At 29.4% G+C, this 25,774-nt stretch overlaps 3 protein-coding genes and 1 long non-coding RNA gene across 8 annotated transcripts; 3 read left to right on the forward strand and 1 right to left on the reverse strand.

The window, feature by feature from the left end:
• The first annotated feature begins 46 nt into the window (after positions 1 to 46).
• LOC145195437 (transmembrane reductase CYB561D2-like) lies at positions 47 to 1,476 on the forward strand. The gene is made up of 3 exons (XM_090071050.1): positions 47 to 202; positions 622 to 659; positions 781 to 1,476. Exons 1-3 carry the CDS (start codon positions 73 to 75, stop codon positions 1,282 to 1,284), a joined length of 672 nt encoding a protein of 223 aa, XP_089927176.1. The 5' UTR covers positions 47 to 72; the 3' UTR covers positions 1,285 to 1,476.
• A 5,003-nt stretch (positions 1,477 to 6,479) lies between these two features.
• On the forward strand, positions 6,480 to 8,577 carry LOC145195200 (beta-2 adrenergic receptor-like). The gene is made up of 2 exons (XM_080073008.2): positions 6,480 to 6,788; positions 7,001 to 8,577. The coding sequence occupies exon 2, from the start codon at positions 7,317 to 7,319 to the stop codon at positions 8,289 to 8,291; it is 975 nt and encodes a 324-aa protein (XP_079929134.2). The 5' UTR covers positions 6,480 to 6,788; positions 7,001 to 7,316; the 3' UTR covers positions 8,292 to 8,577.
• On the reverse strand, positions 6,608 to 11,568 carry LOC149880175 (uncharacterized). The gene is made up of 2 exons (XR_016446264.1): positions 8,469 to 11,568; positions 6,608 to 8,433 (listed from the first exon to the last, which is right to left on the reverse strand). It is a non-coding gene; the product is annotated as an uncharacterized LOC149880175 (long non-coding RNA).
• A 5,651-nt stretch (positions 11,569 to 17,219) lies between these two features.
• LOC145195432 (uncharacterized) lies at positions 17,220 to 25,580 on the forward strand. 5 transcript variants are annotated; one of them, XM_090070650.1, is made up of 19 exons: positions 17,220 to 17,310; positions 18,108 to 18,139; positions 18,265 to 18,289; positions 20,541 to 20,656; positions 20,817 to 20,897; positions 21,328 to 21,367; positions 21,600 to 21,665; positions 21,837 to 21,881; positions 21,971 to 21,989; positions 22,127 to 22,277; positions 22,376 to 22,477; positions 22,654 to 22,730; positions 22,909 to 23,029; positions 23,161 to 23,202; positions 23,294 to 23,468; positions 23,858 to 23,922; positions 24,030 to 24,125; positions 24,839 to 24,939; positions 25,013 to 25,580. In XM_090070650.1, the coding sequence occupies exons 4-19, from the start codon at positions 20,623 to 20,625 to the stop codon at positions 25,181 to 25,183; spliced, it is 1,386 nt and encodes a 461-aa protein (XP_089926776.1). In that variant the 5' UTR covers positions 17,220 to 17,310; positions 18,108 to 18,139; positions 18,265 to 18,289; positions 20,541 to 20,622; the 3' UTR covers positions 25,184 to 25,580. The 5 variants fall into 5 exon arrangements, 4 of the variants coding, with proteins under 4 accessions (XP_089926776.1, XP_089926775.1, XP_089926777.1 ...); XR_016446304.1 differs by having other exon boundaries at positions 17,289 to 17,441; positions 23,863 to 23,922; XM_090070649.1 differs by having other exon boundaries at positions 17,289 to 17,441.
• Positions 25,581 to 25,774: the final 194 nt, after the last annotated feature.

Raw genomic sequence — 25,774 nt, forward strand, 5'->3', positions numbered from 1 at the left:
ATTGCTCATGCGAAAAGAATTTTAACTTGATAGGGGTTGTAGAATTTAGCAATCCGGTTAACGGCATTCGTGATGCAAACTTACTCAGACGTCAATAGCGGCGAAAAGCGTGAAGCAAAAGTCACTCTCTTTTTCGTAATGGCGCATATTTTGGCTGCACTTCTTTGTGTTTTTATTATTTACATTGCTCAGCCAGGAAGTTGTACGCATTTTTTCTAATAACTACTTATCATGTATATATATATATATATATATATATGTATATATAGACACACACACACATACACACACACACACACACACACACACACACACACACACACACACACACACACACACACACATACACATACACATACACACATACACACATACACACATAAACATATACAGATACATACATATACATAATACATACATACATACATATATACATACATACATACATACATACATACATACATACATACATACATACATACATACATACATACATACATACATACATACATACACACACTCACAATACTAACCTACTCTTACATTTATTTAAATTTATCAAAATGAAAGAAATAGTTATGATGTTTTTCTTTTTTTAATATTTTATTTGCTTAATTATAGCATTATTTTCATGGCACCCAACATTGATGATAATTGGGGTAATACAATTTATGCTAACATATTAGTTTTAGATTTTATATAGTTATAACTTTTATATTTTTCTATTGTATCTTTTGTGTTTAAATATATGCAAATTAATTTTTTAAAATCTTTTTTTAGTTTAGTTTTTTTATGTTTGAAGCCATATTGCTGTTCAGTCCTTACAGTTCCCTACTTCAATCAGCTGATCGCCAAACAAAAGGAAAGTACCATTGGATTCTTCAGCTCTGTGCAGCTGTCTCTATTTTTTTAGGTTTTGCAGCAATATTCATAAACAAAATTCAGTTGAATAGACCTCATTTTCAGACATGGCATTCCATTTTTGGTTTAGTTGCAACAGTGATGGTTTTAATTCAAACTTTAGCTGGATTTTCATTAATTTACAATATCAAGTTTCTAAACCCTTTTAAGGCTACATTAGGGATGCGGAAAATGTTGCATGCTTTCAATGGAGCTTTTGTTTTCCTTGTTGGGTTCGCATCAATATTTTTAAGTTTGTATTCTAATTTCATATTGCAAAGCACTGGGGAAGTAATATGGTATGTGTTACTCTTGTTAGTGACTGTACTTGCTTCAACCATTGTTAATCAGGTGTCAAATGCTTATTTGTTTTTGAAAAAATAATCACTGTTATATAAACAATTATTGTGAGATATTTAACTAAAATAAGAATTATTATGGAATTTAATTAAAAAATTTTTAATAATCAACTATTGTGATTGGTAATATTTATTTGTTTCTATTTTTAGTTTTAAAAGTTCTGTTAATTAGAAATTGTATTTTAAATATAATTATCAAATAAATATGGGTATATCACTGAAACTTTGTCTTTAGGGCATAAATGACATTTTTATTAAATATCAATTTAATTGAAGATTAAAAATTTTATAGTTCAAACCAAGGGTAACAACAAATTGTAATGAAAAAGCTTGTTTCTGGAGTCCCTTTTTCCTCAACTGATTTGAGGATCTCAATTTGAGGGTCCAAGTCTAATTAACCACAGCCAGTTTGTTGACGCTCTTACAGACTTGAGGCTATAAGTTGTTTTTTTTAAATTTATTATTCAATGCTCTGCTGCAACTCTTTGTTTTTCCCATCAACATTCTGGAAGCAGTAAGTTGGCACATTAGAAATGTTCTAGAAGCTACATTTTCATTAATTTAAACTTAAATTGTTTTCTTTCGATTCTGTGAGATGCATTTTTATTCTCTTTAATAAGCATCTTTCTGCCCTTTATCTGATCATTAAAGAATTACAAATCATCAAGTGCTTCCTCCTATCTGCTTTTATCTGCCGTAAACTTTTGCTTAAAATATTAAAATGAATGGCAGACCTCGAGTATAGTTTTAAAAATTTTAATATTGTCGAGGATATTTTACATCAAATCTTGTTCAAAATTAAATAATCTCATTCTTAATATCTTTGTGTACTCAGTATATTTTTGGCAAATCTATTAAAATAAATATTGAGGTACAAATAAGTTTTAAGGGGTTGTAAAAATGACGCAACTGGTATTAAATCCCATCGAACCATATTGTAACTGTATTCGTGTTGAAGCGTCATTACCTCCCGCTTACAATCAGTATGTATCATGCTGCTGGAGTGAAAACACTTTTTTTTTTTGTGTTCTAACCATATCAACTTTTGTGCCATCAAAAAAACCATCTGCGGGGAGTACTTTTTGTTGTAATTTGAAGAAAAGTGCTGCTTATGGATACCGATTGCTGGGTGATGGGGAACATGCACAAACACTAAAAACATGTAAGTACTGGTTCCGGCGTTTAAAAGTGGTTTTGCCCTCAGCGACAAAGTACCTGAATGGGAACTCAGTAAAGTTTGAAGACGCTGAGTCAGAAGCATAAGTAGACTAAAGTTCATACTAATATCAAGAGGAGCTCGCTTAAACCATGGGAGTGAGTCAACGAGCGATGCGATCTTAAACCGTCTCACGACCATGGTTATGGTGAAAAAACTCGGAAATTAGGTTCTGTATAAACTCAAACCAAGAAACATCGAACGCTATTTTTTCATGTGCGAACAACTGCCCCAAAAGTAAAATTGGAAGGATTTTTCACATCAAATTATGAAGGGGGAGAAGTGGATCCTCTACGACAACCAAAATCGTAGAAAATCGTGGGGTAAAACCGGCCACGCGTCAAATTCAACGGCAAAATTGAATATTTATGACAAGAAGATGAGGCTGTTTATCAGATGGGATCATCTCGCATTGATGTACAATTAGCTGCTCCATCCTAACGAAACTATCACTGGGGAACGTTACCAACAAAAACTGACGCTATTGAGCCGAGCATTGAAGTTCATACGCCCCAAAAAGAAATAACAAATTGATCTTTCAGCTCGGCCACGTGTTAAAATTGTTATCAAAGACACCGTTAAAGTTTAGCAAATTTCGAAAATCTTTTTTTTTTAATTAGTTTTGTAAGGTTGTTATTGCTTTAAAGTTGGATATAACAATTTTTTTTTTAAAAAAAATAGCTTTAAAAGTTAACACATCAAACAATATTCAATAAATATTCAGTCTTGCTAGGAGAAATTATTTTTTTAAAAATTTTCCAGACATTTATGAATATTAAAACAATTTTTTGAATCAATAAAAACTTTAAAAACTATTTAAAGAAATATTTCGCCGAATTTTCATTAAATATTTATAAAAAAATTTTTCTCTAATTTTTTTTTGGGAGACAAATATCATCTTTGTTTCGTTAATTTCATCCATGAATATTTACTGACCGAAATGCCGATGATAAATGAATGTCGCGTTTTGTCAAGAAAGATTTTTTTTTCTTACAGATTTAAAAAGAATATTTTAACACGTAAACACTTATCTAATGGGAGAATGAATTAATATTTAAATCGACTTTCAAGAAAAAATCAGCGAATTAAACTTGCCCAACAAAATAATTTAAAACAAACAAATTCATTTCTTTCGTTTATTTATTTGAAAACGAAAAGTTTTTTCATATTATGTCCATGTGTATTTATTTGAACACGAAATGTTTTTTTAATATTATTATGCCCCTGAGTATTTATTTAAAAACAAAATGTTTTTTTAATATTGCGCCCCTGTGTATTTATTTAAAAACAAAATGTTTTATTAATATTGTGTCCTGTTCATTTATCTTGAAAATAAATGATTTGTTTATATCATGTGCATGAGTATGAAAATGAAACGTTTGTATTTATTATATTTATTTATTACTTTTTATGCTTGCTTATTTACCTTTTTTTTTTTACTTTTTTTAAAAAAATTTGTAAGAACAATAAATAAAATTTTTTTATAATTAATAAAATTTTTTAATTTATTTACCTATTTGTTTTGATTGAAATGATTTTATCTTTACCGAAATGTTCGTGATACCTGGTATATCACTAATAAGCGAAGCACTCGATATGGCTTTTTAAATGTCCGGCTAGTTAATTTGCACGACAAGTTGGTGCATCACTAAATATTATGACCTTTTTCTTCACAAACAATTTTCGTGATTCTTCTGTTTGAATTCTTTTTGGTAAGAAGCTAAAGTAAAAGACTATTTTTTTTGATTGAGTTTTCTTTTAATTGAGCTTCTAAATGTTTTTTGCAACACTACTAGAACAACAATTGTTGCTAGGCAACCAGAAAATCTATACCGTCCTTAATTTTTTTTTCTTACTTGATTATTCAAAAATCATCAATGATAGCTGATCGGAACGGAAATCATACTAGATTTAGCATAGAACATAGAGCATAGAACAGATAGGGCATAGAACACCATCTTCGTTCTGATGTCACTATGCCCAATCTTATTTACAGGCAATAATCAATACAAAATTCAGACCTTTGTTTCAATTCAATTTAAGGTTTGATTTTAAAACAAGTCTTGTGACATCCTTTGGGTTATTTATAGGATTACTATGTCGTTCCAAGCCTTTGTTTCTTTAGGATCTTTTATTGTGAGTTATTAACGTTTTGTCTAATTCTTTGTAAAATATTTTTTCTCTTAAATCGAATGGCTTATTAGGTAAGTATCCTAACAACGTTATTGCATCCTAACAACACTCTTTAATCCCCTAATTTTCAACCCTTATGTTTACAATTTTATATTCTTTATAGCTTTAGTAAATTTTAGTGCAAATTTTGCATAAAGCGCCCAACACAATCTTTAATCACTAACTCACAACTTTATTTCTTAAAAAAAAGCTTAATGATAATAACTTTGCTCCTCCCTTTTATTGCTCAGAATTCTCTTCACCTTTTTATCAACAGGAAGCTTTTTGGTCCATAACTTTAGCGTCATAGAAAATGCTAATCTTTAATTTTAATAGGAAACAGTTGTCTAACTATCGTCAGTTTATCTCAATGTTAATTTAATTAGTGCTTTTGTGTGCATTAATGGGAGAAGGTACTTGTAACAGGAAGCATTTTTATGAAAGAAATACTTATTTTAATAAGAGTGTTGCCCTTTTGATAAACCACTTTATTTCAATTATTTTTTCCTTAAAACATTAACACACGATTAAAATTTTAATACATGATGATAATTTCATTATTTATTAGTAATAAATTAAACAAAACTATTAACCGGTTTGGTTTTGAGTCCGCTTATATATTTCTCAAACAAAAAAATAAAAAAGGTAATATCCTAGATGTTTGATCATGTTATGGTAGATAACTTTGATCGCGTTATAGAAAGATGATGAAGAAAAGGGATGGAAACAAAACCGAATTTATTATATTTATCATAAAAAAACGAATTAAAAGAATATAGTACTAGGTAATTAGGAAGGGATTTAGAATCATATATAACATATATGGTATTCTTAGATTGATCCTAATATACGTTGAAAATTAAAAGAGAATTATATTTATTTAAAATTTGAATAATTGATGAAGGAATTTAACACACTAACTTCTTTGAATTTTTTTTTAAACTTAAGATTCATTAACCAACAAAATACAATTCAATACTTTAAAAACGAGTTTTTAATACAGTACAGGATATTTGAATTTGGATGTCTGCTGATTGTGTTGAAAATAAACAGTAATTTAAGCAAAGAGAGAGGGAGAGGTTAAGAGTGAGAGTTTGGAAATTTCATTTCAATGTATTAAATTACTTATTATATGGTATTTAAGATCAGTTGAGTAAAATTTAAAATTTCTTGCAATATTTTCTGATTCTTATCTTACAAGAAAGATAAGAAAAGCCACATAGAAAATACATGCTAAATAGATTTATATCCGCGGATTAAAACCCTGAGCGATTTTTGCTTTTCTCATGCAGGTTCTAAAAGTTAGGGGAGGTGCTTAAAATATTTATAAAGAGACAAAAAGAAAAAACAGGACATAATTATGAATTATTTTAAAATAGACATTTGTTTAAATTTTTATAAACACTCTTTACAACATCCATTAATGCGATGGCATTGCAACTCTATATTTAACGGTTGTAAACGTTTGTTGTTTTTTTATGAGTTCATAGAAGACCGCGTAAAAGCTTTGATTTAGAGTCATTTTTTTTTTTTTATATGGCAGTTTTGAAAAACTCCGAAGAAAATTGTTATGTAATTTTATTCATTATTTACAACTTTCTCTAAGATTGATGTGGATTTTAATATGCAGAGCATGTCAAAGATTTAAGAATTTAAACGTTGTTTTTAATAACACTTTTCTTCAGCTCATTTAACTGACTTTTGTTCCCTAATATTGCAGATAAAATGGCGGGTTTGAAAATATGTCTTTTTTCCTATTTATTTATTGTGAACATTTATCTACAACCACTGTTTCTGATTTTTTTTTTTTTTTTCTTTAAAAAAAAAAAAAAAAAAAGCAGTCGGGGAGAATTTTATTAAATTGAATGTTTAATTGATTGGCTTGTATTTAAGTTAGTGAAGATTGAAAAACTGTACGAGGCAAAAATATCTCTCTACATTTTTTTAAGTTTCTTACGCCAGTGTGAGAAACGAAGCAAAATCAATTATTCATTTTCATTAATCTATTTCGAATCATAAATTGGCAAACATGAGAAGACAAGATACTGATAAAACATTCCACCATTATTAACTCTTTTTTAAACAGTCTTACAAAAGAAATGGAATGGCTGAAGAATTTTAAATCTCTGAAAAGAACATAGGTAATAATTTATTACTTGCATATCGAAAATGCAATGTCCTCTTTAAAGAAATAATTGAAGAACTTTCAAAACGTTTGTTGTATAAATTGTTTGGTAGAAAAAACTTAATAATACGTCGGGAACTTGCTATGAATAGATTTCCCAAAATGCCAAAATAAGTCAATTGTTGTATTGAACTTCTTTTTTTTTTCTTTCTTTGTGTTCTCATTTAGAACTAGTGGTAAACAAAGTTGACAAGTTAAAACCTTGAAATGTTATTTAAAAAGTGGATTTGAAACCTAAAAACAGCTGATGCAACAATATTTGATAGACGCTTAGACGAAGATCATTTGATAGCCGCACCGTTAGCGAAATATCATCTCAGCAGCAATAGAAAAAAGATAACTTTCAAATAAAAACATAAGTGATCGAAAAAACAACAGTTTCAACTGCGGAAGAAAAAAAAACGATAAACAAAAGTGGCTACAAAAACAGAACAATTTCGAAGCAGAAGAAAATACCATTTACCGCCACAAAACAAAATTGAAAATGAAATTCGAAAACAGCTCATCAATTTTTAAAAACCAAGACCAAATGTCAGCCATATTTTTTTTGATATTTTTATCAATAGAGGCACTAGTTATTATATTTGGGAACAGTTTGTTGTGCTGCTTGTTCTTTCGTGAAAAAAGGCTGAGGACACAGCAAAACTATTTTGTGCTGTCGCTTAGTATTTGTGACCTGTTCATTGGTACGATTGTCCCTTCTTGCGAATACTGCGCCTATACACGTTTGTTTGAGAAAGAATCAATTGCATGCTCTCACATTTGCGGGAGCATGAGCGGTTTTATCATGATTAGTTCCGTCATGAACTTAAGCCTAATTGCTGCAGATAAGTATATCTCAATCAAAAAGCCTTTTTTTTATGAACAATTCCTAACAAGAAGTAAAGCTGTTATGATAATTGCTTGTGGTTGGGTACTAACATTGACCATTACACTTGTACCTTTTGCTTGGATATTAAATTGTAAGGAAACGGCAGAATTAGAAATTAACAAAAAGTTTACAATTGTAATGTTTTCCATTGTTATAACGATAGGTATAGTAATATTCTATTTCTATTACAAAGTCGTGCGGATTGTTCGGCAAAAGCTGCGAGAATCTCGTGAGAAAGCAAAGAATCCGGCCGGAGTTAAAGTTTGCGTTGTTGTTGCTGTTACGTTTTTTGTATGCTGGGTACCAACATTTATTTTTGAACTTCTTTTACAAAACAACGCTAAAGTCATTCCTGAAGCGTCGTACGCATCTTACGCTATCTTGCTGTTAAACCCGTGCTTAGATCCTTTAATGTACGCCTATTACCGGAAAGATTTTAGAAAACTACTTCGTGATTGGTTTCAGCCAAGTCGCTGCTCAAAAAACGACATTAAAAACCTTCATAATAATAACTTTTCAATATATCCAAAAACTAAACTTTTATCATCATTTCAAATTTTGTCGGACGGCCGCGAAACATCAATTTAGCAACTTAACAAAAAAAAAAAAAAAATCACAATTTTAGTCGCAAAAATATTCTAGTAAATATAATTAAATCATTTCATGTAACCAAGTTACTTCCTGAGTTAAACGTTTATTACTATTCCATCATCAAACATGGCCTCATTATCTTAAGGTTGTCGTTAAGGTATATCCTGGATATACCTTAACGACAACCTTCGACACAAACGACAAGACATAAATTTTCTTGGGCTGTTTACCTTGCGTTAAAAATTTTGTTAAAATATTTTGTCAAATATATTTTTTAAACATACATTTGGAAAAGTTTTTTTTTTTTTTATTCAGCTTTGAACATTTGATATCGGCTCATTTTTGTCAGGACAGCCATTTCCTATTTCGTTGTTTTGAAATTACGGGAGTTATTCAGGGGCAGGTAAAGGGGTTTGTCTTGTTATGAAAGGATGTCCTAAAAATGAAAAAGCTTTGTATCCATTTTAATTTTTGATCAAAATAAAGTACTCTAAAAGTTACAATCGAAAAACATAAAAACTTCTACTGTAATGCTGATATTCTCCATTTATACAAAATATTAGGATTGCAGAAGAAAAACCGTTTTCATATAAAAATTAGTAAGCAATTTGTTTCACAAAAGTTCAGCGTTACTTCATAAAAATCTCTCTTAAAATATAAACTGTTTGTTCTCCAAGTTGAACCGCGGTTTAAATATCAAAAATGCTATTTCAAATTCTTCTTCCATTGAAAGCAGATTTGGTTTTATAAACCTTTTGTCTTAAAATGAAATGATTTTGATGTTCAAACCCATCTCATTTTCGTTAGTCAGGTTTTGACAACAGTTTTGCCTTGAGAAGTTGTTTAGTGAATCCAGTGGAGAGTATACAAATCCAGTGTAAAATAAGCTTTTATACAGAGTTTCTTCAAACATTAAAACGAAACATTAATAAAATTTTTGCACCTGATGAAACTTTCTTTTCAAAAAACGAAAGCAAGTCTTTCCAGCGAGTATGATTTAATTTGTTTGGCTTTGTTATTCGCCTTCTGAAGATGAAGAAGATGAAATGTATTCGTTGTGATATTTTGGTCTATTTACCCTGCTGGAAATTCATTTTTTGTTTGGATTTTAGAAAAAGTCTTCCTAATAAATTTTTGCTAATTTGATAGTTTGTCTTCGCGTTCTTGGAACCTCGTTTTTCATATAAAAGATTTTTGTTGCTGTTTTGAGTTAATTAAAATGTTTCACACAAAGTACAATGTTATCTAATAAATTTCATTTCTTTAATGCATAATCCACCAAGATAATTTCCATCGTCAGGTGAGAATTTTGTTGTTCTATCTCCCATTTTCAACAATGGAACAAAGCTTTTGAAAATTGTGTAAGTAACGTTTATTTAAATGTTAAACATTAGTTTTTAAACTTAAATATAAAGTAATTTATATATATGCATTATATATATATATAAAATATATATACATTTTTTAAAAAGGTAACTTCAAAAAAATTCTAAAAATAAAGTATATCTTCAAAGTTATCTTTACTTGTAAAAAACATTTAATTTTCTCCCAACGCTGACGATGGGAGATATAACAACATAGTTCACACCTGACGTCATGTTAATAATTTAATAGAATCATTTATTTTTAAAAAACATATTTCACGGATAAAAACTGTAATTCTATCACTTGACCGTTTTAGTGAAGATTTTCGTTACATTCATAAGATAAAGGAAATATTTTGTCGCTAGGTTCATTGATCAATAAAATGTTAAAAAATATTGACCTTCACTTAAAAACGTTCTCCGCCTGAAAGTAATAAAATTATGTAATAATTTGGAGTAAATAAATTTCTCGTCTTTAGATAAAAGTTCACATAAATTCAATAAAAATTTTTTAGGAAATTAGATAATAGGTCTTAATGATGCTTCAACAAATTTTTGTGTGCAACTTTTAGGTTAATGTATCCTTTGTACGATTTAACAGTTTTTTAAAACTGGAGAGTTAAAAAGGTTGCAACTTTGTGCAATTTATTATACTTATTCGTTTAGGTCAGAGTTGATAACGCCTCCCTGCGGCAAAGTAACTTTCTGCAGAAATACCGACTTTTTTTGGAGGTGGCTGTCGTCAGAAAATATTTCAGAGGCAAGTTGATTTAGAGACCGCCTCCAGTGGCTTCCGTCTCACAATTGGCAGCAATTGCCAGAATTTTTTTTTTTGGAGGCAGAATTTTTTGGAGACCGCCGCCAATCGGGAAGCGGAAGCCATTGGAGGCAATCTCCAAATCAACTTGCTTCCGAAATATCTTCTGACGGCTGCAGCCAGTGGTTTTCGCCTCCCGATTGGCGGTGGCCTCAAAAACAATCTGCCCCTAAAAGAAATTTCTAACGGCGGCCTCCAGTTGGGAGGTGGAAGCAACAGAAGGTAGAAGCCAGAACATTCTGCGGGCAAAAAAATTTGGAATCGGCGCCTATAGCTGTGGAAGAAACGTGGAGACCATAAGATTTTTGCCGTTTATCAACTCTGGTTTAAGTTCCTAGGCTTTGTATCCGTGTGCATTATCAGCATTTTTTGCATGATTTTATGTTTTTGCAATGTTCTCGACTAAAATATCTGGAAACTAAACCTGAGCATTATTTTTTGAATTTTTAGATTTTGGTGCAAATTGTTAAATATTGTTAAAATAACCGAGATTAAAATAGCAGAGTTTAACTTTTACTTGATTTTTCAGTTCCATTTATGAAATTAAATTAATTTAGCAGTGTTTTTTTTTTATTTTCCTCGTTCTTTGTTATGATTTTTTTGATAAACTTTGGGATTGTGAGGGCGGTGGATTTTATTATTTTATTTTCTTAATGTTAAAGTTTTTCTTATGTTTAAAGGAAAGGAGTAAAGGGAAGGTTTGGGTTTGGTGTTGTTTGGATTAGGTATGTAGAGGTTGGGAACAAGGTTGATGGTCTGGGGAGTATTTGGTTAGAAAAGGGCTAGGTTTGGGTTATAGAAAGGTATATGGAGGTTGGGAACAAGGTTGGGGGTTTTATTAAATGTTTTCTATGTTCGGTCCCTCAGGTGATATATTACGGCGCGGCTATGATAAGGTGCGTGGTTAGAACATCAAACTTTTCAATAACAATATTTAAAGCATATAGTAATAACAATATTAAATAAAAATACTTACTACTGGTTCTTCTTCTCTTACTTATTGTTCTTAATAAATATTCTCAAATACTCTCATCAATATATATTCTCTTAATATTAACTCATGCAAATATCAATAAATCATTACAGATAATAACGCTTACTTAAAGTTACTCAAATATCTTTTCGTACCAATTCTTCTCGTAAGTTTCACTTTAAAATCTTCATAAATACTTCTCATAAAATTCTCTTTAAATCTTTAAAAATCCTTTTCTCATAAATTACTCTTTTTTAAATCTCTCAAAACTCTTTTCTCATTTCACCTTAACCATCTCTTAACCCTCTAAAAACCAATTCTCTTTTCTTTTTTTGAGCTTTTTATAGTTTTCGGTTGTTTACCGTTTTGCTACTTATTCATCATTTATTTATATGACAGGTTGAATAAGTTTCCGTGCGTACATCTTTTCTTGGTTGTTGTTACATTTTCTTTTTCTTTTCGGTATATCGTCTATTCATTTGACAAATTCAATAATTCTCTGCGTGTACGTCTTTTCTTGGTTGTTGTTACTTTTTACTCTTCTTTTCGCTGTATCGTTTATTCATATGACAAATTCAATAAGTCTCCGTGCGTACTTTTTTGTTGGTTGACTCACTCTTTTTTTTCGTTCGAATATTATATGCTTGAGTCGGGTAAAACTTAAAGATAATGTTTACAATTTTATCATTTTCCCTCCTCACAGGATGATGCTGCATGGCATAATTACCGAATTTAGGTCACAAAACTAAGACAAACCAGCATTTATCTTTTTCAACTTCAAACTCTTCTACGTTAAAGCTAATCTCTTTCATAAAAATTATCTGCACATCACACACATCACACATATCTGGAGTGACTTTTTCCTCTTATGTTTTCTCTGTATAATCAGTTGCTTGCAACTTTTGTGGATTTACCTCTAAATGGTGTAACAGATGACTGTCAGAGTGCATCAGCGCTTTTGTTGTACACTTTAAGAGTTTTCTTTGGTATGTCTTTCTGATTGAAATATCTGCAATAGAGGATCCAGCCATTGACTTAAGTTATGTTAACAAAATGTCAAAATACTTTTATGTACCAGCAATGTGTTTTGACTAGGAGTTTTCAAGTCATAGGAAAAAACTGCTTAAGTAATTTTGAGTAATTTTTTCAAATTACTTAAGTAACATTAGTAGTTTTAGGTAATTTTCAAACAAGGTTATAGTATAGATTCTAGTATAAAAGTACTTTATAAGTATGACAAAATATAACATAACTAAACTTTCAAGTTAGGACGCAAAAAAGATGTATAAATCATTTTATCACTCAATAATGTTCTCAACTTACTAATAAAAGGTCCAGCAGCACTAAAGCCTCTTTCCACTTTAACTGATAATGGTGGTAAAGGCTTTAAAGCACAGTGCAATTTTTTATGCATTTTTGGATAATCATTTCCCAGTTGACATGTTTAACTGGGTCCCGGCTGGGACTTATCTGGAATTTGGTTTTGGCTGTTAATTGATCTAAGTAAAAGATGGGTCCTTAATATTACCCACAAGTTAAATCTGGGTTTCAGCAAGAACTAGTGTCTAGGTGATTAAAGTGTAAAAACAGAAAGTATACACTAATCTAGCGCATGTTATTAAAACTATAACAATAATGTTGACAAATAAAAATGATGCTAAATCTTCCATCAAATACGTCACCTAAAATCTAATAAGTTTATGTTATATTATGCATTCTTCACTTCAGGGTTCAGAAACCTAAAGGTTTCTGAGAAGTTCCCATAATTTCCACGAGTTTAAACATCACAAACGATTAATTTCACTAATCGTTTGTGATGTTTAAACTCGTGGAAACTTGTGAGTGTGGTTCATCTTTTCCAGCGTAAAAATCACAGTGAGGCTAGAGACTTCTTCGCTGACAAAACTTTAACGAGCTTTTTAGGGTTGTATTGACAAATTTAAGCTCTCTTCGTTTTTGATGGGATGATCTGTACATTAACTGATTGATATTCTTCGGGCTTGACCTTAATACATTTATTTCTCACTGCTTCAAGGATTGGCTTTATTTTAAAGAGCATCAGCATCAGAATTGTATGTCGTATTGTCAAGTATATAAATTTTCCTTTTCAGCGGTTAAAATTTGAGGCTTTAAGACTACTACAAAAAATAGGCTGGCAACTTTACAATATTCACGATGAAATATATCCCAATGATTATCATAATTATAAGTGTAACGGAAAAACGATAATTACAATTTCTTTTTACTAAAAACTTTAACTACATAAACCTCGACGAGATGTCGTTTTGCATCATTAAACGATAACTATTGACGATTTTACACCGGTTATTCTCGATGTGCATTTTTTAAAAATTCATCAAGCCTCATGAAATAAGGTACAATATGAAATTAAGTTTCAAAGACCAATGAAAACCACTTCAGCAACTTTTTTTTTCAATTTGCAAAAAAGTTCTACAAAGTAAATACAAAGTATTGGCAGTCAACTAAAAAATATCTTCCAGTGCATTAGTTGATTTTTCTTTGAAGATAATCAGAAGATCGAAGATGCTTTACGTTTTTAATGTGTATATTCGCTCACTAAAACGCTATGTGGTGCCATGGCTGAAGAAGACATTTCCAGAAAACAATTACATCTTTCAACAGGACAATGCACCTTGTCATGGGTCCAGAAAAACTCAACAATATCTTCAGGACAATATGGCTAATTTCTGGCCCAAACACTTTTGGCCACCATCCAGCCCTGACCTGAATCCCCTTTACTATAGTGTGTGGAGCATAGTTGAGAATATGGCTTGCAAAAAGGCCTACTCAAGTCTCAAGTCACTAAAGTCATCAATTACCCGTGCTTGGAACTCAATGTCAAGGGGCTATATAATAAGCACCTGCCAGTCCTTCCGTCCTAGGCTTGAGGCAGTGATCAAAAAAAAAAAAAAGACTTAATTGAATGTTAAGGTGGGAAAAGTATTTATCTTCAACTTTTCTCCTATTAATATACCATGAAAATAATTTTTTAGTGCTTTAAAAATTCATTTTGAAAAATGTTCTAAAAAGTTCGCGAATCGCTGCCGCACCCTGTAATGTTTACTGTTTCTGAAGCAACAGAACTTTCAATAAAAGATTTTAGCAAATATTTAGATGATTCTATCGCACAATTTCGACTAAGCGTACATAAAAAAACTACAACAAAATAAGCAACGTGTAAAACGAGCCTTCATTGTAACGATTTTTTTGCAGTTAAAGAAGAACATGATGTCTGAAATACAGCTTAAAGTATAACACCAATACAGTCAGTATCTACAATTTAACTTTTAAAAAAAGCGTCGTTAGCTTCCTTGCAGTGGTGAGTTTTAAAACTTAAAATGAACAATACATATCATTATCATCCATATACAAAATAAACCAAATAGATGAAACCAAATTTGAGCTGTTGCAAATTTTTTCTTGCATCTGAATGATTAGCTTCGCAGGTCTCTTGTTTCTGGCTAACACTGTAGAGGTTTTTTGAAAAAATGGTTAACAGTCGCCAAAAGAAGATAAAGATCGATTGGTGGAATAAAATTCAGAACAAGTTTACTTGTTTAATGTAAATCAATGTAGCCTTATTTTGGAGTTAGAAAGTCCTGTTTTGAGCTGAGCATCAACCTTGTCATGGGTTTTGTAAGTATTGGCCAAAAACATGCGTATTTTTGATGGTCGTAAGCAAATCAAACAGTAATAATTTTTTTTTAAATGGTTGTTTTTAAATTAGCTACTGAAATACTTTAATGTTAAAACCTAGCTAATTGAGACTTGAGCTTTAAAACCTTTTAATGAAAAATTGACTCTTTTTTTTTTATTGTACTTGATACCATTGCTACCAAACATACAAAACTTAGATTTGTCACTGGACAAAGTCATTTGCATTTGAAAAACCGGAGGCTAACTGTTTCCAGGTAATAGATTACCTGGAAACAGTTAGATTTCCAGGTTAATTTTTCCAGGGAACAGTTAGAGTTCCAGCAAATATAAATTTCCAGGAAATATTTACAATATTTCCAGGAAACAGTTAGATTTCCATTTCTAGAAACAATAGATTTCCAGGTAATAGATTACCTGGAAACAGTTATCCTCCAGTTTCTTGACTAAGTCAGATGATATCATGAGATGATCCTTGCTTACTGGAAATGAATGATGATGCAGAAGTGACTCAGAGCTTTACCAATGATCTTAAGATACATCTTTATTCAGCTTATTGTGGGTTTGGTGCTATTGTAGTTGATAATAAGCAAGTATCTTTTGAATTTTGCTTTTAAATGGATGCTTTTTATTCAGCTTTTAGTTTTTTAATCTTACGCATCAAGCACTAACAGTTTATAGAAATTCGATTGTGTGGCTTTTTCTGAATAGAATCAAAGTTGAACAATGCCGACAATGATACTTTTTGGTCACCTAGGTCATATTTGGTGCATTTTTTGATATTTGTTACAAACTCCTCTCGGAACACATTTGTTATTTAATTTTTTTAATTTTCCTAAGTTCTCGTTTTTCATTTTTGCAAACACAAAAAAGATACCATGTTACACAGTGTTTAGCAATTTCGAATGTTGTTTGTTATTTCGAATGTTGTTATGTTAATTAAATGAAAGTTAATTGTTTACAAATGATTTGCTAACAGAATAAATATATACAAAAACGAAGTATATTTATATATTTTTCAAAGCAAAAAATGAAAATTGAATAATTAACATACAGGAATTTTGAAGTTTTGTTTCAAAAAACACCACAAATGTCTACATGTATCAATCATGTATTTAGTAATTTAAGTAAAGAGCGCACAGTTAGATATTATAACTAATGTATAAAAATAAGTAAATTAAACACATTATTTAACTAAATAAAATTACTTCTAAAGCGTTAATCTTGTGCCAAACTTTGCATAAATGTTTTCACAAAAAGAAGTTTCAGCTGCGGTAGGAAAAGTAAAAGTCAGAAAATCTCACTCTTCTAGCGTCCAGGTTGTTAATAAAAACTATGAAGTTACATGAAATATGTTTAGCAAACCATATAGTGGTCTTACCAAGGTATTAGGTGACCGACAATTTAACCCAGAAGTAAAAACACAGTTTTTAAAACCTTCTAGCTCCTTAAAAAGTGCTAACGGGGCGAAGAAGTGGTTCATCAATTTTACGTCCAACACGAGCTGTTGATTACAAACTTAATTCAAAATTAAGAAAGTATTGCTTCAAAAACCCTAAAATCTAAATCTGAAGGAAAATACCTGTGTTGCTGATAAAGCGAAGAAAAGTTAAAGTTACAACGCCTTTCAATAAATAAGTAAATAAATACACATTTTGTAGGGATAATGTAGACTTTTGTAACTTCTGTTTATGTAAATTTTTATTTTAGTACGAGTAATTATGGTTAATACTGGTGTTTGTTATAAATAAAATGAAAAGGGTAACTCTTAGTATCTTTATTCAGTTATAACAAAACTGTTGAAATATGTATGATACTAAAGTTGTATATAGTTAATAATTAAAAAAATTTGAAATGATTTTTTATAAGTTTTATGTAAGTTACATTATAATAGCTTGTATAACTTAAAATTACAACATAGTTTGGAATAAAAAAAGAGCATTCTTTCATTCCAAATATGTCCATTCATAAGTTGTCAGAAATTATTCTAAATATAACAGCCATTTTCCTAGAATAGTCACAACAAACTGAAGCTTGCAATTGGCACAACCTCTTGTTTGTTGTTACCCGTCTTGGTAAGTCAGACGAAAATAATCAAATTCTACAAGACGTTTTTTTTTCAGCGAGTTAAAGTTAACAAGCCGAGATAGAGTAAATGATCTAATGCCTAAATCTAAGCGTTTTAAGGTACCAGATATATACTAAACTTTAAATGCATTTGTTAAGCAAAATAACTTTTTTTAGATTTTTTTAATGATATTTAAAATGTGAAAAATTTTTTAAAGCTGTGTGAAACAAACCATAATGGATGATTCTAGGTAGGTTACCGCTGGTTGTTGAAAAGTATAAGTTAAATATTCAACAAAGAACAGAAAGTTTGTACATAATTAACATTACTAACTTTGATAGATTAGATAAGTAACTTATTTTCTATGTGTTTTTTTACAAATATAAATCAAAAATGAAGTATACTAGATGTTGTTTGGAAATTGCAAACCAATTACAAACCATGATGGGGATAATTTTTTAAAGATCTTAGATCTTAACAGGTTTCAACAATATGATGAGCGAGTGAAGGATAAAGATGATAGGGTGCTAAAATAAACTAATTATTATTGATATTATAATAATACTATCAATAATAATTTGTTTATTTTAGCAATCTATCATCCTTATCCTTAACTTAAAACTGAGCTTAGTTTAATGATTCCCCCCCCCCCCCTCACCCAACCACCCCAAGTTTACACATTAAAAAATTTACACTGAACTTATTATTATACCATAAGCAAATTATTAGCTCTTTTTTTAAAGAGTTGAGGTGAAGGGAGAGCAAACCCCCATGATTAAAACTTCTAAAATAGCCATGGTATTAGCTCAGGTGATTGTTGTTGTAGTGATGTAGTGATTAGAAACATGGCTATTATTATAGAAAGTATTTTACCACAACTATTTATAAAGTTAAGTGAAGGTTTTTTCCTTTATAGATTAAAAAAGCGTTCTCCTGTTATTGAAAAAGGTACGTATACATTAACATATTTAATGTTTGTGAATTTTATATAAATATTGTTTTTTTTAATCTTACATAAATATTATTGTTTGAATTCAGGTATGTATATTTGTATCATATTTCTTGTGTTTTAGGTTATCCCTTAGATGAAAAGTTATAGTAGGTGCTTTTAATAGTATTTTTACATTGATGTTTTTTTTTTTCACTTTAGTTTTTCTTATTCATATATTTCTTATAAAATTTAATTTGAGATGTAATTAACACAGTAGCGTGCAAAAGTTTGTAAACAGCTAAATTTTTCAAGTTTTTTAACCATAACTTTTTGACTTTTCACTGAAAATAAATAAAGGTTTTAACAATTGTTCCTATTATGTGATTACATACTATAAATTACTCAAAAAAATGATAGCTTGTAATGGAAGAGAGAAATTCAAATTTTATTGAAAACATAATCGTGCAAACGTTTATAAACAAATGAAAACAATTCAAAAAAGAGGTATTATTTCTAATTCCTCCACAGTATTTTATCACAGTACATTAGTATTTTGTTGGATAGCCTCTAGATTTTATTATTGCTTAAAAACAACAAGGTATAGAGTCAACTAAATTGATCAGAAAATCTATGGGGATGTTTGCCAAACAATTCCAAAGCACCTGGAATAAATCATTTTTATTGGTCAGTTTTTCACCTTTCAATTGACAATCAAAATATTCCCAAATATGTTCTGTTGGATTTAAATCTGGGTTTTGAGAAGGCCAGTCTGAAATAGGAATTTGTTTTAAATTGAAAAATATTTTGATAGAATTTGCATGGTGCTTTAAATCATTGTCTTGCTGGAAAATATAACTACGAGCCATTTTGTCCTTTCCATGTGGCAGCATAACATTCTTGATTATATCTAAATATGATTGATGCATCAATTTGCATATATCTAGATATAACCAATGCATCAATTTACTTTCAGTCTTGATTCTATTGATCCACTTCATTGCTTCAATTATATCTAAATATAATCGATGCAATGAAGTGGACCATTAGAATCATGACTGAAAGATCCCAAACCATTATTTGCCCCAACCAGGTTTAACTGTTGGCATTTGATACTTAGGAGCAAGTGTTTCATCTTTCAGATGTCTCATGTACTTGATACCATTGCTACCAAATATACAGAACTTTGATTTGTCACTGGATAAGATCATTTGCATTGGACTTTTGAAGCCCAATCCATATGATCTTTTGCAAATTTCATTTGGGCTGAGCAATTGTTTAATAATATTAATGGTTTCTTGGCAGGATGATGACCAAACAAATTATGCTGATGAAGGCGACATTTTGTAGTATCTACGCTGCACTTAACATTTATTTCTCAAAATGCTGTTTAATTTGGCAGCACTTTTGCAGGGTCTTGTTTTAATTTTCTTACCATAGATCTGTCTTGATGTACTGTAGTTATCTTTGGCCTGCCTGAATGATGTTTGTTTTCAAGTGTCTTTTGGTTTCTATATCTCTTAATTAGCATGCTGATTGTTGATTTAGCCACATCATAAAGCTCAGAAATTTGCTTATAAGGAGCCTTCTTCTCTCATGACAATTACTTTGATTTTCCCATTATTTTTTAAATTCAAGTTAAGTTAAAGTAGAATTTTCTTGATAAAATTTTAGTTTTCTTAATGGGGTATGAAATTGTTTATAAACTTTTGCATGGTTATGTTTTCAATAAAATTTGTATTTCTTCCTTCAATTACAAGTTATCATTTTTTTCAAATAAAACATGCTATATAACCACATTATAGGAATAATTGTTAAAAATTTTTATTCAAAAGTCAAAATGTTATGGCAAAAAAATTTGAAAAATTTAGCTGTTTATAAACTTTTGCACATTACTGTATGTGACTTAATAGTAGATATTAAGCATAAGTGTGCGGATTGTCATATATATTGTAAAAGAATATATTTTGTTAGTTCTTTTGAAAAATTGATAAGGCTTTGAATGATCAAAATGTGAACAATCAATTTATTATTTTTTTTTTTAAGGACTCTTTAATATTTATAAAGTATTATTATTGCAATATTTTTTAAAATAATAGCTATTATTATTGCAATATTTTTTAAACTAATAGCTATTATTATTGCAATATTTTTTAAACTAATAGCTAGCTATTGGTTTAATACAAAGTAAGTTTTAGTTTTTCATAAAGCATTTTATATTTCTTTTGTCCTGAAAATTTTTTTTTTTGTAAAAATTGTTTTCTACAGCAGATTTCTTTTAATAAAAGTTAAGTTGCATTAATTTGCATTTTTTTAATAAGCAGGTTTCTTTTAACTGCCAACATTACAGGAGAAAAAAAAACAACAAAATATACAAGAAAAAAGTTAAGAAAATAATAATATCAGGGTTTTAAATTTCAGCACTCAAAAGTGTGAAGAAGCCATCTCATCTAGTCAACTCTCAAAAACTGGTGTAATCTTTTTAAATTTGTCATGGTTTGGAATGAATGCAATGTACCTTATACTCTCAGTAGAAGGTATGTCAAGAGATTTTTTTTTAATTTTTTTTTTATTTATTTTTATTTTGCTTTAGTAAATTTTGTTTTAAAAAATTTTTATAGTAAATTTAAAAATGAATCTGTTATGAATTTCTCAATTAGTTGTACCTAAGCTAAATGTGATGATTCCTATTTTCAGTTGTTCCCAGTCAGGTTCATGCTTTAGTTGGTTCAGAAATGAAAGGTCAGATCTTTGGTGCAATGGTTGCACTTGGTGCAGGTAACAATTTTTTTTTTCTTCAAAAATTTTTCTAATTACCTTTATGATTACTTTTACCTAGATTCTTTCTACTTCTAAATTAATAATATTTTTTTGTCAGATACCTGTTCTTGTTTAAATAAAATTTTAATTACCATTTAATAAAATTCAAGTTCATAGTTCTTATCAACAAAAGGATGAGGAGGTTTTACACTTTGATAGACATTTTTGTTTGTAACTGCAGTTACATCAGAAAATTGTTCTCCCTTTTACTTCCATCAAAATATTTTTATTGCATCTCTTCATTTAGTTTTTCATAAAGTCGTCCATTTCAAATCTGCCACTGTTTTTTATTGTACATACTTTATAACTTAGTTTTAATTGATTTATTTGAAGTATAATGTGCATTAAAATAATATTGATGTACTTGTCATTATTTATTCAAATTTAGTGGTGACATTCATTGTGAGCCCTTTAATTGGAATTCACAGGTTAGAGATTACAGCCATATTTTAACTTTATTCAACAACAAAAAATCATTTTGATACTCTCAATTATATCTGAATAATGAAATTTAACACAATCATTTTTTATTACATTTTTTGTGTAATAATTTTTTTGTATAACCTAAGAAAAAATTTTTTGTTTAATCTAAGAATTTTTCTTTGATTATTTTTACTAACAACTAATACGAGTACATTCCCTTTTTTTTTTTTTTGGTAGTGATCGGTTTGCTTCACCATTTGGTAAACGACGCCCATTGATGGTTGCTGGTACAGTTTTGTTAATGTATGTTTCTCTAATTAACAAAATTAGTTTTTAGCATTACAATCTTGGAAGTAGTGCATTACTGATAATTATCTATTTAGCTGTTTGAAAATAATGTTGGAATTATCTTAATAAATGCAAAAGAAAAAGAAAAATATATTTACAAAAAAGGTTGTTCACTTTCTTTCATAGAATTAGTCTATTTGGAATGGCATTTAGTGCACCAGGTAGTGAAAGGTATGGGTATTATTTTTTTCTATTATTTTTTTTTTTTTTATACGATTTTTTTCATTTACTTTTTTAAATTGATTCATTGTTTTTCATAGAACTAAAGTCAATGCAACAGTAAGATCATTTTTTTAAATGTTTAAAAAATAGTGTAAATAAACTTTTTTGTTTTTTATGTTTTGTGACTAAAGTGAGTTATAAATATTTTTCATTGTGATCTTAAATGAAATAGACTGATTTATAAATTTATTTAGTGTTCAATTGATTTGGAATTACGTAGATGTGCATCTTTCTATGAAAATAACTTGACATTACTACAAAATGTTACACTGAATTCTACATTAATGAACTCAAGTATTTTGTTACAGTTAATGTCACAGCAGCCTGCTGCAAATGGCAGTCTAGGTGATAACATTAAAACATTTTTTCAAAAAGAATGTGAATACTATTTTTACTTTTCTTATTTATTTTTCTTATCATTAGATTAAACTTTTTTTTTTTAGGTTTTTATTTCCTATTTTATTTATGCGTGATGGCTTGTTATGCAGTAGTTGCAGTCCCATACAATGGGCTTATTGCTGATCAAACACCAGCTACTCAAAGAGGTTTTTAAACATAAATAAACTTGTGTGAGACTTACTACGCACATTTTTTTGATATGAATGTTAGACTAGTTTGATATTTCTCTACGCATTGTATGTGTTTGCTCATGTTGTTACAATTTTTTAACAGTTCTTGACTTGTGTTTATTGACTTACAGGGGAACTTATCTTTTGTACAGGGTTTAGTTCTGGTGTAATGGGAGCTATGACATTATTTGGGAATCTTGCTGGTGCTGTAATTGGCTTTTTTTTTACTGTAAGGTTTTGTATTTATTGTTTTTGCATTACTTTTATAAAAGATGTTGTTTTAAAACCTTTTTTTAGAGTAATATGTAATATGTGATATATAAATAATATATAATAAGTGATTTAATGTTAATTTACTTTAATGGTAGACTCTTTAATGGTGAAGCTGCAATGAAATTGTTTTATAGAAAATTGGCGTTGTACCAACATACTCTATCATATCAGGTCTTTACTTTGTGTGTGTGATTATAACAGTAGTGTCCTGTTCTGAAAAACCCTCATATCCAAGTGAAATAAAAAAAAAAATAGGTAATGGTTGATCTCATTTTTAAACTATTGTAGAGTTCCTAATGTAATTATTTACATGATAATTACATGGTTAACCAGCTGCACTTAATGTTTCAGCTGATTAATCAACTTATTAACTTTATTTTTCATAGACACTAAAATACTTTTCAGTGCTTATTGGGGACCACTCAGAGGTATCTGTTATTATTTTATTAAGCTTGTATATTTTTTTGAGGGGAAATTTTTAACATTCTTGTTTCAGTTAGTACTTTTGTGCTGTTTTAGAACACGATTTTCGCTGGGTGTTTCTTACTCGGTTTCTCATGCAACAAGGTGTTGCAACTGTTGTAGGGTTTCTAGAGTATTGGTTAGGAGATATGGTAGAATTGCCTGCCTGTTGGACACCTGAAAAAGCTGTAGCTGTTATCTTGTTACCTTTACTTTTATCTGCAGCAATTTTGTAAGAATTGTTTTTTAGCCTAAAACAGGTTTTAATTTGAACATTTAATAAATCAAACATTCGCTCATTACTGAAAAAAAAAATTTGCTTATTACTGAGTATCACTTGAAAAGAAAGTTACAGAGATTACTGTTATTATTCACAAATTTAAAAGTATTTTAGTAATTACATTCAAGAAATTTAATTTTTAGCACTTTTTTGTCTAAATACCAAATTTAAATTTTTCACACCTTTAAAAATTCTCACGTTATAAATGTGTGTAATAAGTGTGGTGCTTTCCATCAAAGTTATAATAAATTTGTGCTGTGACTCATTTTACAATTGAAACACTGAAAGCTTTTCTAATTTGTTTTTTTTGTTGCAACGTTGAAAGAGTTTTTTTTTTTCAGTTCAGTCGTTGGTGGTTTCTTGTCGGACAAGCTTAGAAAAAGAAAACCTCTTGTGATAGGATCAGGTTTGCCGTTTATGGATTTAAAAGAGGTTTATGAAAGATTTGTATGCATTTTTTTATTTTATTTTTTGTTCGTGTTTTCAAAGGAACCCTCTCTTTTTTCTTTTCAGCAATATTAATGGCGGTTTGTTCTTTTATTTTGGCTTTTATTGGCTTACAAGGGAAATATGCTTTTTATGCAGTAATACCTGTCTCATTAACATTTGGTAAGTACATTTTTTTGTAAACAATTTATCATCCTCTACATTTTTTAATTACTAATTTCCTACTTATGACAAACCCTCTTAATTTTTTTTTTAAAAACAAAAGTTTATATGATAAAAGAGTTTTTAACAGGAAAAGTTTGACTTTATAGAATAAAAGTTGAACAGTTTTTTTTTTATTAAACTTTATGTATTGATTTTACTGATTCTTAAAAGAAAAGAGATAAATGAAAACTGCATCATCAAAAATTTATAATTTAGTGCAGCCCCACAGGTGGGCAAAAGTTTAACCATCTGACAACTCAACTTTCTTCATTGAGCCATTCAATTTTTTAACATAAAAAATTCCGTAGGGTACATATTACGTCAAGACGAACTATTATAAACCTTTCTTATCCACGGGATCCATATGGATACCATCAATTTATATCAATTTATAAAAAAAATCTACTTTGCAATTGACTGTTTTTACTGTTGTTATGGAAAGTACCATTATAAATTCTATCAAGTGTTACTTTTCCAAAACTGCTGCATTATCTTTCACAATAATATCATCAGGTTTTCTGTGTATGTGTACACAGTAAGTAAGTGCAAGTGATGGTATCTATATGGATCCCGTGGACAATAAAGGGATAACCTTGATAATGATGACAAAATGAACTATTATAATCTAGTAATTTGACGCCAATTTTACTAATTGTTTTTGTAAATTTAAGGCATTGGCTTCGGTGCTTATTCGGCTATCGATTTTGCTTTGGTCTTGGACGTACTTCCTGATGACAGAGATATAGCAAAAGATCTTGCGGTTTGGCACCAGGTAAAAAATATTCTTAACTAACAAAATTCATTTTCGCTACTAAAAATCTACAAAGCTCCTTTTTATTTCATAGGCACTTGTGCTACCACAAGCCATTGCAACACCAATAGGTGGTATTGTGTTGGATGGATTTAACCGTGTTAACTGTCATTGGGGTCTTGGATATATTATACTTTTTCTAATTACATGCGTTTATTTTGCTATTAGCGCCTACATGGTTCGTTTTATAAAAAAAGCGAAATAAGTTTATTCCAGCTGACATTTCATCGTCATTTAAAATCGGTCTAGTAGCTATTTATTACATTCTATTAAAATTGAAGTTTATTTTATAATGGAATATACATATTTATTTTTAAAGATGTTTATAGGCAATTAAATATTTTTACAAAGTTAGCTTTTTCAGTGAAAGAAATTTGACTTTACATTTAATTATACTTAATTTATATTTGCGACTGTTATATTCATTATTTATTTTCAAAAAACTTTCTTTTTTATAGATAAATTTTTATATTAGAATTTTTAAAGAAAGTATTTATAATGTTTTTAAAAAACCAAAATTTTTTATTTTAAATTCTATTAAGAGTTTTGCGTTATTTTTGTATCAAAAGATTTTAATTTCAATATATTATCGCCATCATTTTTCATATTACTTTTTTATTCTCAAAAAAAAGTCGAGTAAGAAATTCTCGGGAGAGAAGTACACTGGAATGATTCAATGAATGGTGAAATGACTTGTCAAACGTCATTCTATAAATCTACATTTCAATTGGCAACTGACAATACCACAAAAGGTAAAAAATACGTTAGCTATGTGTAAAACTTAGTACTGCATTTA

The sequence above is a fragment of the Hydra viridissima genome, unplaced genomic scaffold (assembly GCF_058129835.1).
Source record: "Hydra viridissima isolate aposymbiotic clone 2 unplaced genomic scaffold, HvirCarnegie_v1 scaffold_13, whole genome shotgun sequence".
Lineage (NCBI taxonomy): Eukaryota > Metazoa > Cnidaria > Hydrozoa > Anthoathecata > Hydridae > Hydra > Hydra viridissima.

What these genes read in the sequence shown, in the direction of transcription:
- LOC145195437 (XM_090071050.1), top strand. Translation starts at nt 73, where the DNA reads ATGCAAACTTACTCAGACGTCAATAGCGGCGAAAAGCGTGAAGCAAAA. An exon ending in CATTGCTCAGCCAGGAAGTT is followed by an intron (nt 203 to 621) that starts GTACGCATTTTT and finishes GCTTAATTATAG; the next exon opens with CATTATTTTCATGGCACCCA. An exon ending in CAACATTGATGATAATTGGG is followed by an intron (nt 660 to 780) that starts GTAATACAATTT and finishes ATCTTTTTTTAG; the next exon opens with TTTAGTTTTTTTATGTTTGA.
- LOC145195200 (XM_080073008.2), top strand. Translation starts at nt 7,317, where the DNA reads ATGAAATTCGAAAACAGCTCATCAATTTTTAAAAACCAAGACCAAATG.
- LOC145195432 (XM_090070649.1), top strand. An exon ending in CCTTATACTCTCAGTAGAAG is followed by an intron (nt 20,657 to 20,816) that starts GTATGTCAAGAG and finishes TCCTATTTTCAG; the next exon opens with TTGTTCCCAGTCAGGTTCAT. An exon ending in ACCTGTCTCATTAACATTTG is followed by an intron (nt 24,126 to 24,838) that starts GTAAGTACATTT and finishes TGTAAATTTAAG; the next exon opens with GCATTGGCTTCGGTGCTTAT.